This window comes from Astyanax mexicanus, chromosome 13 (assembly GCF_023375975.1).
Source record: "Astyanax mexicanus isolate ESR-SI-001 chromosome 13, AstMex3_surface, whole genome shotgun sequence".
In the NCBI taxonomy this organism is placed as follows: domain Eukaryota; kingdom Metazoa; phylum Chordata; class Actinopteri; order Characiformes; family Acestrorhamphidae; genus Astyanax; species Astyanax mexicanus.
In genome coordinates, this window is record NC_064420.1 from 27,864,069 (window position 1) to 27,875,398 (window position 11,330).

At 39.5% G+C, this 11,330-nt stretch overlaps 1 protein-coding gene across 2 annotated transcripts in view; it reads right to left on the minus strand.

The window, feature by feature from the left end:
• Nucleotides 1-5,799, minus strand: part of pdzrn3a (PDZ domain containing RING finger 3a) — a 45,054-nt gene extending 39,255 nt beyond the window's left edge. For both annotated transcript variants that reach the window (XM_015607617.3, XM_022677585.2), the window contains exon 1: nucleotides 5,081-5,799. In XM_015607617.3, coding sequence (XP_015463103.3) covers nucleotides 5,081-5,662 — 582 coding nt within the window. In that variant the 5' untranslated portion in view covers nucleotides 5,663-5,799. The remainder of the gene's footprint in view (nucleotides 1-5,080) is intronic.
• Nucleotides 5,800-11,330: the final 5,531 nt, after the last annotated feature.

Below are 11,330 nucleotides of genomic sequence, written 5' to 3' on the forward strand. Positions count from 1 at the left end.
TTTGACAGGGTGGAAAACAGACGGTTCACCCCAGCGAGGATATCAGAGCTACGAAGCATCTCGAACAGAGGACGTTACGCATCACAAATTCACAGCAATGGCATGCATGTGGAAACAGCTGCAGGGAGAGGTTCGTCACGTTGAGTAAGGAAAGTGTCATGGGTTCTTGATTAGCGCAGCACGAGTGACTCAGCGAGAGGAGGCACTGACACAAGAGGTGATTCTTCTCTGACTTGGCGCCGTGCCCTCATCGTCTGGAGAAGACAACTGCTTTCATCTTCATTAGACCTGTGGCTCTGCTGCTTGGTGGTTCTATAGATGCAGTAAATTTCCCTGCAAGGAGATTTTCTTTTATATAACAAAGTCACAAAACTAAGAAACTTCAAGCAAACCTCTAATATTAAGACATTCCAGGAATTGTTGACTTTGCTCTATTTTTGACCTATTCCTCCAGCCTGTGAACACTTGGCATTTCAGTAGAAATTAACGTAAAGCGACAACTCTGCCTCTAAGCACCATCCTTCGTGTCTTATTTTGTAGATGAGGAGAAGCTGGGTTTGTGCTTTTCTCTAACCTGATGCTTTGCTAATGTTCGTAGGCATGTCACAATAACTTTGCTGTCACTAATAATCTTTGGGGCCAAAATTTAGTCCCAGAAAGAACTGCAATAAACCGTTTTATTGCCATTTTAATACCATTTAATTCCACTGATCTATTGATAATATAATACAATGCAATTATGTTTAAATAAAAATAAAATCTAGATTTAGAGATGATTCTTTTGGCAATAATGCCTGCCAACAAATTGTAGCATATTGCCGTTTTTTTTATCCAGCAAGCACATCTTGACCTGACCCAGTCAACTTAGTAGGAAATAGGAAGGCACTGAGCTACAATATTGGTGACATTACCTTTTGTGTTATATACACATATTCTAGGAAACGCAACGCACAATATCAAGGCAATTGATATTTATAGAGCTTAAAGTATAGGGCTCATGTCCCTATACTGTACAGTAAGTGGATAACATAATTACTGTGACTGTGACAGTCCTAAATGTGGTGTACACTAACAATGAAATAAGTCAAGAAGCTAAACCAATGCAATAAAACAAAAATAAAACTATATTGTATTTCTCGCACTGTCAGGATCACTGGATTATAAGGTGCACTATGTGACACTAGTAAGGAACAGGGGCTTTTAATTTAGCAGGTCTCTCTGTTGGGTGGTGAGACCTGTCAAGCTAAGCTAAGAACTGTAATTGTTAAAAAAAACATTTTCTTTTAAAGGTCAAACGAGCGCTGGACATTAATTTACATCGATTTCTCTCCTGAAAATTGTTTATTTGGGTAAGTAAAGTGCTTCCGTTCATTAACAGTAAGCTTAGATTTGCAGATTTCCACTAGAGCTAGTTGCGGTTAGCTGAAGAACCCTGAGTGTACCGATAAACCAGGGCAATATAAGCTAGCGGTTTGTCCCATGTAGCTTGTTATAACACGGTAATCTATTGGCTACAGGCTGATAATACCTCTGAACAGCGAAAGAGCTAGCATGGTTGGAGGGTAATGCTAATGCTGCTTAAGCAGTGTTAGCCAGAGTTAGCAGCAGGTTAGAGGCCGACAATACTCAACTCTGAACGACAAAAGAGCTAGCACTTAGCGCAGTTAGCGGCTAATGCTAATGCCGCTCCAGTCTCGAGTCTCGTTGCTGGAGAACTAAACTGAAACTCCTGTATAACGCTGTACTTAAGCAGAATTGCTTTACTGCTTCCTATAACCTCATTGGTAAAATTCATACGTAAGGCGCACTGATGATTTTTGGGCAAATTAAATGATTTTAAGTGCACCTTAAAGTGCGAAAAATACGGTATTTACATACACATTTACACACACATTTATGAGAAATAAAACTTGAATGACTAGAATGTAACCGAGGAATCACACAGATATTCTTAAAAAAATAGATTATGAGGTATAAGCAATGTAAAGTGTACAAACCCTTCAAAACTATTCCATATGCAGGCCTACAGTCAATTAAGCAAATAAGCTACTTAGTACCAACTTCTGACTCCAGTTATTTGACAGTGATGTCCAATGGCCCTTTTACTGTCACAATGTGTGAGTTTTGAAAGAGAGAGAGAGAGAGAGAGAGAGTGTGTGGTAACTGTAAATATTTGCCCTCACTCTCACTCTAACGAGACAATAGATTGCTTTTCGTTTGTGTGGTGCCATCTCCACCACCCATTAAAGATTTAAAAGAACTTAGCTAGCATTAATCATTTAAATGAAATGAAACAGCAATTAAAAATTTAAGGTTGAATTTGCTTTAAAAAATTTGTGTCGGTAGCTCCCAAGTGGCGTAGCTGCATGCAGCGTTTTTCCCATCATCAGGACAGTTTGATCCCTGGTGATCCAACAGTTATCTGTGGTTGGAACTGGGAGTCCCAGGGACTGTAATTGGCCTCACTCTCTGGGTATCTCTCAGGGAGTCTTGCTATTTCCCAGCACAACTTTGTCAGTGTGGGCTCCTGTAAGCTGACATAACAGAACTGGCAGTTAGAGTTCTGCTTCCAGCATATTCAGCTCTACCGTTATGTTGCATTAGTAGTAGCTGGGAAAGATGTAGTTGCTTTATGTAACTCAGTTGAGTCACATGCTGGCCTTCATACCAACAGTATTGGTATTGTTATCTGATAGTGGGAGTCCTTACCAGTAAGTGTGAATTATAAAACTATTAAACAAATCAAAGTAATGCCACACAACTCTACTGACTGCTGAGTAGCTTCTACAATGTTAGGTTGAGTCGTATGTTTATCATTAAATCGCACAGAGTCACACAGAAGTAAATTCTGGACTGGATTAAAGCATCTGGCCACACACAGATGAATCCCAAATGGTCGAACGAGCATCACTGAGATGATTTAGGTAAATAGGTTCAGACAATGCTCATAAATTACTTCTGCACTCAACAGAATAAAGCAGCATATCATATGTGTTGAAAATGGGAACTTTACAAGAGAAGGAAAAGCATTTAAACTTTCAATAGAAGTCACAGTGTGTGTCAATATGCACTCAATAATCTGAATCTGATTATTACAGTGGTAATGCAAACAACAAACTCCAATTTCTTTGATTGGATGATAGAAATCCAATAAAGAAAAGCTGGATTTTTGCTTCAAAATTGCTTCAAATTGGCAGTATTGCACACTACTAGGAAACAAAGATTCAGGTTTGTTGGAAAGATGGGTCACACATGTTTGCCAAAGAATTGTCACATTGTTTGGTAAGATTATTAACTAGTTGCAAAGTAGAAATTTGATTACTTTGACTCATGTGCACCTTCAGTCAAACTTGAATCAGATAAATGAAATGAGCAGTTCATTCATGTTTTTTTCTTATTGTGGGCACATGACCATACATATTTTAAAGGTTAAGTCATGATGTAGCGAATGACACAACAACAACTTCCTAACTTGTATTTTATTTTATTGTCGATTTTGTTCTATGATGCACATCCTGTGATGCACTCAGGACGTCCATCTTTTGGGTTAAGTACATATTAACTATGGCATGGTGTTGCCCTCAGGCAACAAAACACTTTTGGGGTTTTTACACTGTTGCCTCAGGACAACAATATGCAGTGGCTTTCTAAAATGCTTTGATTATTATAACAACAGAGAACCCTATCCTCCCACAAGGAGGGCTAAAATATTTTTTTCTCAAGAAATATAAATATCATGCTATAGAGGGTTAATGAGCATAAAGTAAAAATAATTCCTTCTAAATCAGTTTACATAATTTCTGCTGGTATGTTTAATATACAATTCTGACACATCTGACACACCAGATGTTTTGATTAGCTCATGTAAAAAAGGCACAAAAAAAAAGAAAAAAGTAAAAAAAAAAAAAAAAAAAAAACATTTTTGGTGTTAATTTAACACTAGCCAGTGTAAGTAAAGTGATACAAGTGTACGTAAACAGCTAGTTTATACATAATTCCCAGAGCCAGTCTGGAAATTTGAGAATTTTAGCTACTTAGTTAACCTTAATTAACTTACTAATGCATCTCAAAAAATAGGAATATAATTGAAAAGTTACTTCAGTAATTTGGTTAAAAATGTGTGATCTATTTTAAGTGTTTATTAATTTTACTAATGATTATGGCTTACAGACAATGAAAACCCAAAAATTATTATCTCAAAAAAATTCAACATTATGTAAGACCAACTGGTACTTTTGCCAGTGTGGGCAGTGTGCCAAGTCCTGCTGGAAAATAAAATGAAATCTGCATCTTCATAAAAGCTGTCAGCAGGCATGAAGAGCTGTAAAATGACTTTGGGCTTGATATAACAAGTCCATCAACACCAGCAGATGACACGGCTCTCCAAACCTTTATTCATCAGTAAATTATGCATTTTACTTGTAAATTAGAGGACCAGAGTCTGGAAGAAGAGTGAAGATGAACACATTCTAAGCTGCTTGAGGTCTAGTGTGAAGTTTCCATAAACAGTGATGGTTTGGAGAGACATGTCATCTGCTGGTGTTGATCCACTGTATTTTATATCAAGTCTAAAATCTGTGCAGTGTTTTCCCGGAAAATCTTACAGCACTTCATGCTTCCCTCTGCTGACAACTTTAATGAAGATGCGGATTTCATTTTCCAGCAGGACTTGGCACACTGCCCACACTGCCAAAAGTATCAATTGGTCTTATATAATATTCTAATTTTTTAATTCTGATTTTTGGGTTTTCATTGGCTGTAACACAATGTGATGAGTTTCACATTTTGAACTGAATTACTAAAATAAAGTAACCTTTCAATGATATATATATATATTTTTAGATGCACTGGTAACGTTAGTTAGCTTGAGTTAGCTAAGCTAAATAGCTGCTATTTACCGGATTTTTAAATCGCTGTTAGTTCAAAAGTAGCGTTAGCGGCTGTTTTATCCGTTAAAGAAGTATTAGCGCGAGTTTAAACTTCGTACGCAGTTTTTAACAGTGGGAGAGCTGCACAGTTCTCAGACCTGTGTTAACCCGTGATAAACACAGCAGCAGTAGTAACAGTAAATTGAGTTTACCGTGTTCACAGGGCTCCACCTCCTCCAGCCGCTGCTGTTCCTCCGGAGCTCCTCGAAGTCCTGCTGCCGGTTCCTCAGCGCCGCCGACTGGAGCTGGCGGTGCAGCTGCGCGAGCTGCAGCCGCTTCTCGCGGGCACACGAGCCCTCCGCGCGCCGCCGCGCGTCCCTCTCTCCCCGCACCTCCGACATTCCCCGGATGTCGACGGTTAATCCGCGCAGCTCCGTGCTTCTCACGCCCAGCTTTATCTCCCGGGTTACCGGCGAGAAGCCGCACGCCGCCGCGTGCTCCGCGAGATGCCGGAGCTCCAGCACTCTGCTGCAGCCGAGCGGCCGGTTGTGGCACCTGACGGCCAGTTTCAGGACGAGGTTTTTCAGCGCGAGGACGCGGTTCAGCTCGGCGGCGGAGATCCGGCGGCACTTGGCGGGGCAGCTGCTCCACTTGGCGACCCACGGAATCACGCAGCCCGCGCAGAACACGTGTCCGCACGGAGTGGTGAGCGGCTCCTCCAGAACTTTCCCGCAAAGCTTACAGAGAAACTCCGGGTCCACGGGGCTCTCGAAGAGCTCCAGCTCAAACCCCATCTCCCTCTGAGGATCTGAAGCGCAGCGCTGTGAGCTTCCAGATCATTTGACAGATCAGTCTCAGAACTGTCAACATCTCTGAGAGCTGCTGCTTTAGTACAGGAGGTGTGCGCTACCGGCAGAGCACGAGCAGCTGAGCGGTGGGAGGGCTGGAGAGGGGCGGTGGGATTTGAGAGTTGGGTGGGGTAAATGAGGGCGTGAGTAGGTAGGGAAGAGTTAACACCAAAACTTTTCTGGAGTTACACTAGATATGCAGTAATGTAGATGCACCTACAGTAAATAGTGGTGTACAATACCTGCATTACTTGATATATTTAAATAAAGAGTCAATAAAATATCACTATTACTGGTGCATGGTGGCGCTTAGTGGATAGCACATTGACCGCCAGTAGATCCCCACATATACATTCTACTAGGATCTTAGAGTTGAATCAACTCAAATATTATTTGACTTTATAGTCTATTGCCATTGTCAAATTTGTTTTCTATTGGCTTCTGGCACCATTATTTGCATAATGGGTATGTCTCCAAGGTTTTCACACTCACCGATGTGTAGTTAGTCTACAACAATGTGTTGTCTCCTCAGGCTACCTCATGCCTGGCTAATAGTACAGGATTTTTACAATCTTAACTGATATTAAAAAGACCAGAGACCCCACACAACATTTTTAGAATACATGCCCAGCCAGCAGTTCTTATCCTCAAAACTTCTCACAAACTGGAGGTATAAGTTATATACACCATATATACACCCTGTACAGCCATCCAGCTCTCATTGGTTGAAAGTCAGTTTCAGTAGTGAGGTCAAAGTCATGTTCCCACTAGATAATCAGTGACCTCTCCACACTACAGGATACAGAGTCGTAAATATTAAACCTGTCATATTTACGATTCATGATGGAGCAGCCCCAACCACTCTGGGAGAAGATCAGAAGACTAAAGATTGGATTATAGACACACCGCACTACAGGACAATCGGTGATCATTGTTCAAATCAATGTCAGGAAAAATTCTCTTGCCTTGCATATCTGAAAGGGGCATTAGAAAAACCTGCTGGTTTATTCAAATACACCAACTGTAGCACAGCCACGAAAAAGAACATACTTAAAATTGTTTCTGTAGCTGAGATTCACGAATTTGTTAATAATTAATTATCCAGTTTCAATTCAGAATATTGCGAGTAGCAAAGTACTTTGTGTCTTAGCAATACTGCTAAGAAACAGTAGGCAACAAAACAGAATGCCATATTGAGTGTTCACACTAGATCAGAAATTAAGTTTTAATCTAATTTTAAAACCAAACTAAATTCACAAGACCATTTAACAATAATAACCTGGAAACCTGTTACTGAGTTCAGTTAACTCAGATATAAAAAAATTAGGAGGTTGTCAGTATAAAAGGTTTAAGTTTTGGACTTTTACACTTACACGTGTGTAGTTTCTTTGTTTTCTTTTAGCGGTATGCCACTGGATTCATTTATTCCATTGCCATTAACCATAAATCTAAAGCTTGACTGTTAAAACAGAAGCTGATACAGTACTTAACTTCTCCAGAGTTGTACACATTCTAATAAAAGTGCATTGCCATATCAGTCTTGCCAGGGTTTTGATTCCAGCTTGTGATTAAACCTAATCCTTTCATTTTTAATTACCATTATCAAGCTGACATGTTGGCTCTTTTTAAATTAGATTTATATAAATAGGATTCCAGGTTTTGTTCCTTTTTTATTCTCTTTTGGTTTCATGAAACAATCTGGCCCATTTCCAGTTGAATAGGCAGATGCATCAGATTTTCTGCCTTTGTGAACATGGTATTTGAGTTCTGTGAACTTTAGGTTAAATGAGGGTTTAGAGGGTTGATTCCAGGCCAGACTCTGGCAAGATATGTGATGGCACACACAAGCTGAGCAGCAGTAAACTGACATAGCCCATGATAGGCCTGCGAGTATTATGCAACCCATCATGCGCTTCAGAAAGCATGCAGAAATGCACAGATTTGCACACATGGCTCAAACTGAGTTCACATAAAGGCTTACTGATACTTTTTTAAAGATAGTAGGACTGAATTCTGTTTATGCAGGAAGGGCAGACCCAAAGTAGAGTTAAGTAAAATATTGTTTAAATACACAAAACCTTTAAAGCAGTATGTTTACTCTAGGTAAATATTCAGAATGTGGACAGAAGGCATGTTTCTATAAGGACAATTATCATTAGATTCAGAAACATCCCTAAGGAAAAATCACCCCTAAGAGTCCCTAATTGCAAGAAATTAATCAAAAACAGACCAAAGGAACATATTTAGTCTGCAGCATTTGGAAACACTGTGGCAGGTTGTCTATTTGACCAGTTGTTTTACAGGTGCCAGAATCCTGCCAGAATCCAACTCCTTTCTGAGCATGACAGATTACCTTCAGATTCCTTTTATTCAATGTAGAATTAGCAGAATTCACCGAAACAAGAATGAACTTTTGTAAGACTGTTAGCTAACCTGCAAGTGTTCCATTGTTGTATTAATAGTTTAGCAAAGTTTTGGGCGCTGAGTGGTCCAGCGGTCTAAAGTGCTGCCGCTATGAGCGGGAGGTTGCAGGTTCGAACCCCCGCTCATGCAGCTTTGCCATCAAGCTGCCGGTGCTCAGAGGGAGCAAAATTGGCCCTGCTTCATCCGGGTGGGTAGGTGGCGCTCTCTTCCCACATCACTCTGCAGCACTTTCCTCCAAACGCGCTGGCTGCTCTGCAATGCCGCATCAGCAGCAGCTCGAAAAGAATTTCATTCTAATATTGTAGTGTAAGTATGTGATAGTATTTGAGAATACGAAGCTGCTGATCATGATGTTTTATTTAAATAATCAATGGCCTTTAACTGTATCTCCATTCTCTATCTTTAGTGCAATTCTGTCAGTCCTACTTTTAGATCAATAGCATGTCTGTAATGAATATCTAATGAAAATCTAAAGTTCTCATTGATAAAATATCACAGAACAACATGGATCTTATCAACGCAATAAAAAAATGCACTTTTTCACCTTTACAGATTGACGTATGCATTTCAAAGCAGCAAAAGAAAGTTCTACTGCAAAGCTGAGGTGTACAAAGCTTAAGGTTTTATTCAGAGATTTCTATAGTATAGGTATAAGTCAGGATCAGCACCAAGCACTTGAGAACAGCCAACCGTCAGTATTATAGGTACAATACCCATATTCAGCAGAACAGAGATGAATAGCAGATATGAAGAAGAACCTGAGCCATCCGCAGGGAGGAATGCAGGCACTGTATGTCTTCCACTTATCAGGCCAAGATGCACAGCATGTGAGCACGTACCTGTTCCTCAGCTCAGACATGGGAATCTTTATCTTTTTACTTTTTATCTTCGGCACAAAAACGCGTATTCTAGAGCACAGGGTCAGATAGTAGATTTGTCGTTGTCAGTTGGCTGGAATGAAGAGCGTACTGCACTGCTTGAGGCCAGAAAGCAACGTGACAAGAGTCTTCCATCACAGCAGGTCTTTTTCCAGGGGGGCTAGAGAAAGTGATAATTAAACATCGGCCAAAAGAGGCTTGGCTTGGCTACGTAAACCACCCCTGTGAAGTTCTGTGAAGACCCAAGGTGATGACAACTGTCTATGTTCTTGGAAATGCATTGCAGTTCTACAGTGCCACAGCATGTTCTCTAACTTACCAACTAATTAGCAAGGCCTCTGGGAATTCTTAAGAATATAGAGATCACACTGATTTAAGAAATTAAATTTACCTTTACAATAAATTGGCAATGTTTAGGCTCAGCGGTTAGAGTAGCGGCAAACGTGCTGAAAATGTTGGGATGTCATCTCTTGCTATTTTGAAAGGAAACTTGTAAATAAAAGTCCCTTCAAAAACAACAGAATAGTTTTATCACAGAATGACGACATGGACAGCATCCACTACAGCAAGCAACCACAGATAAGTATGATTTTCTTCATTCATGAATGAGTTTAAGTCTCTTTGTTAAAGCACATCAGAACATTTAACAAAGATTAATCATTACACCTAAATTATAATTACTGTTGTCTTTTCCTGCAGGTTTTACTCTTTTCTGGTTGGTGGTTAAACTTTAAAGCTACAGAACAGCTCATCAGTTATGTAATAAAGATTATTTTAACAAACACATGTCTGTCTACTTATCTAAAACGTCCCCTTTTTAAATCACGTCCATATTTAGATACAGTGGCAGAGAATAGCTCTGTCACACTGTTCCCTGCACTTTTCACCTTGAACTTACCATAACTTGAGACAGTTACTGATCATTACATGAAAAAAATCAAAATCTCTGTACATAATTTGAATTATATTTATTTTTCTACTGTGGGCACAGGAGCTGCATTCAATTCAAATTTTTTTAGACACCATTTTTTGGTCACAAAGCAGCTTTACAGAGATACGGGTCCAAGCCACTTATGAGTAAGCACCACACAGATAGTGCCAAGGAAAAACTTTCTCATAATAAGAGGAAGAAACCTTATTAGGAACCAAGACTCAGTAAGAGGAACCCATCCTCCTCTGGTTGATCTGACAGCACAAACAACAAAAACAACTGTACAAAGAGATAATGACCTATAGCTAAAGTAGAAACAGATTATGAACTGATTGAGAGAGCAGGTGCTGGAAACCTACTTAAATCCCAAACTGCATATTTAACATAATACCTAACCCCAATGACACTTAATACAAGTCCATGTGTAATTTACAAGTATTGCTCAGGTATTCAGAAAGCTTGTAAATTATTACATTGCTATTATAATCAGCATGTAGAAACAGTGCTGTATCCTTCTGTGTACATAACTGTGTTGCAGTTTATTTTCTCAACATTGTGCTGCAGTGGTTATTGGTTAAAAAAAAGGTTACAAAGGGACTGTGTGCAACCTTTCCCCTCCTAGTATGGTAACAAGTTACTGTTTTGTAATACTGGAAAGAATTTGCACGCATTTGAAAATCAGAGACAGTTACATCTGGCAGATTCTACTTATGATTCCAAAATGTGACTATATAATATAAGTATGCAATGATAAAAGCCATGTATTGTTTTAAACTGCATTGTTACGCAGTCTAAACAATAAGATGTGAGCAAGCACAAACAAAGAAGTTCTACATCCAGAAATATGCACAGATCTTGGGTTTATCACAACAAGCTGCAAGGCACCCAGTTTAGCTTTGAAACTGCAAGTCTGAAGCAGCCATACCCAGCCTAAACAGCCCACACATTTAAAACGAGAGGGCAGCTTCACATGGCCTGTCAGGACTCATTGAGGGCATCTACTGATAAGAAACAGCTGCACGGAGCATATGTAGCAGGCCACAGTAAGCTCTGATCTGGAGTCAGGTCCTACTTATCCACATAAATGCTTTTTAAAAGACGATTAAGGACTGATCGTAGAGCAGAGTTCTTTACAAAGGTTACATTTGGGAAAGGCAGAAAATTAAGTTAGATGGGTTATGTAAGGTGTTGCAGGCATTAAACTCATGTGAAACTGTTGTTTTTTTGTAACATATTAAAACATGGACCTCTTTATTTGATTAACACTGCGATATTGAGATAATATTACTCAACACATGCACCAAAAGAAATGTCTAATAATTCAATAAATAATGTAAAAATAATATTTATTAAACACAGTGTCATCGAGACAAAAACCTAA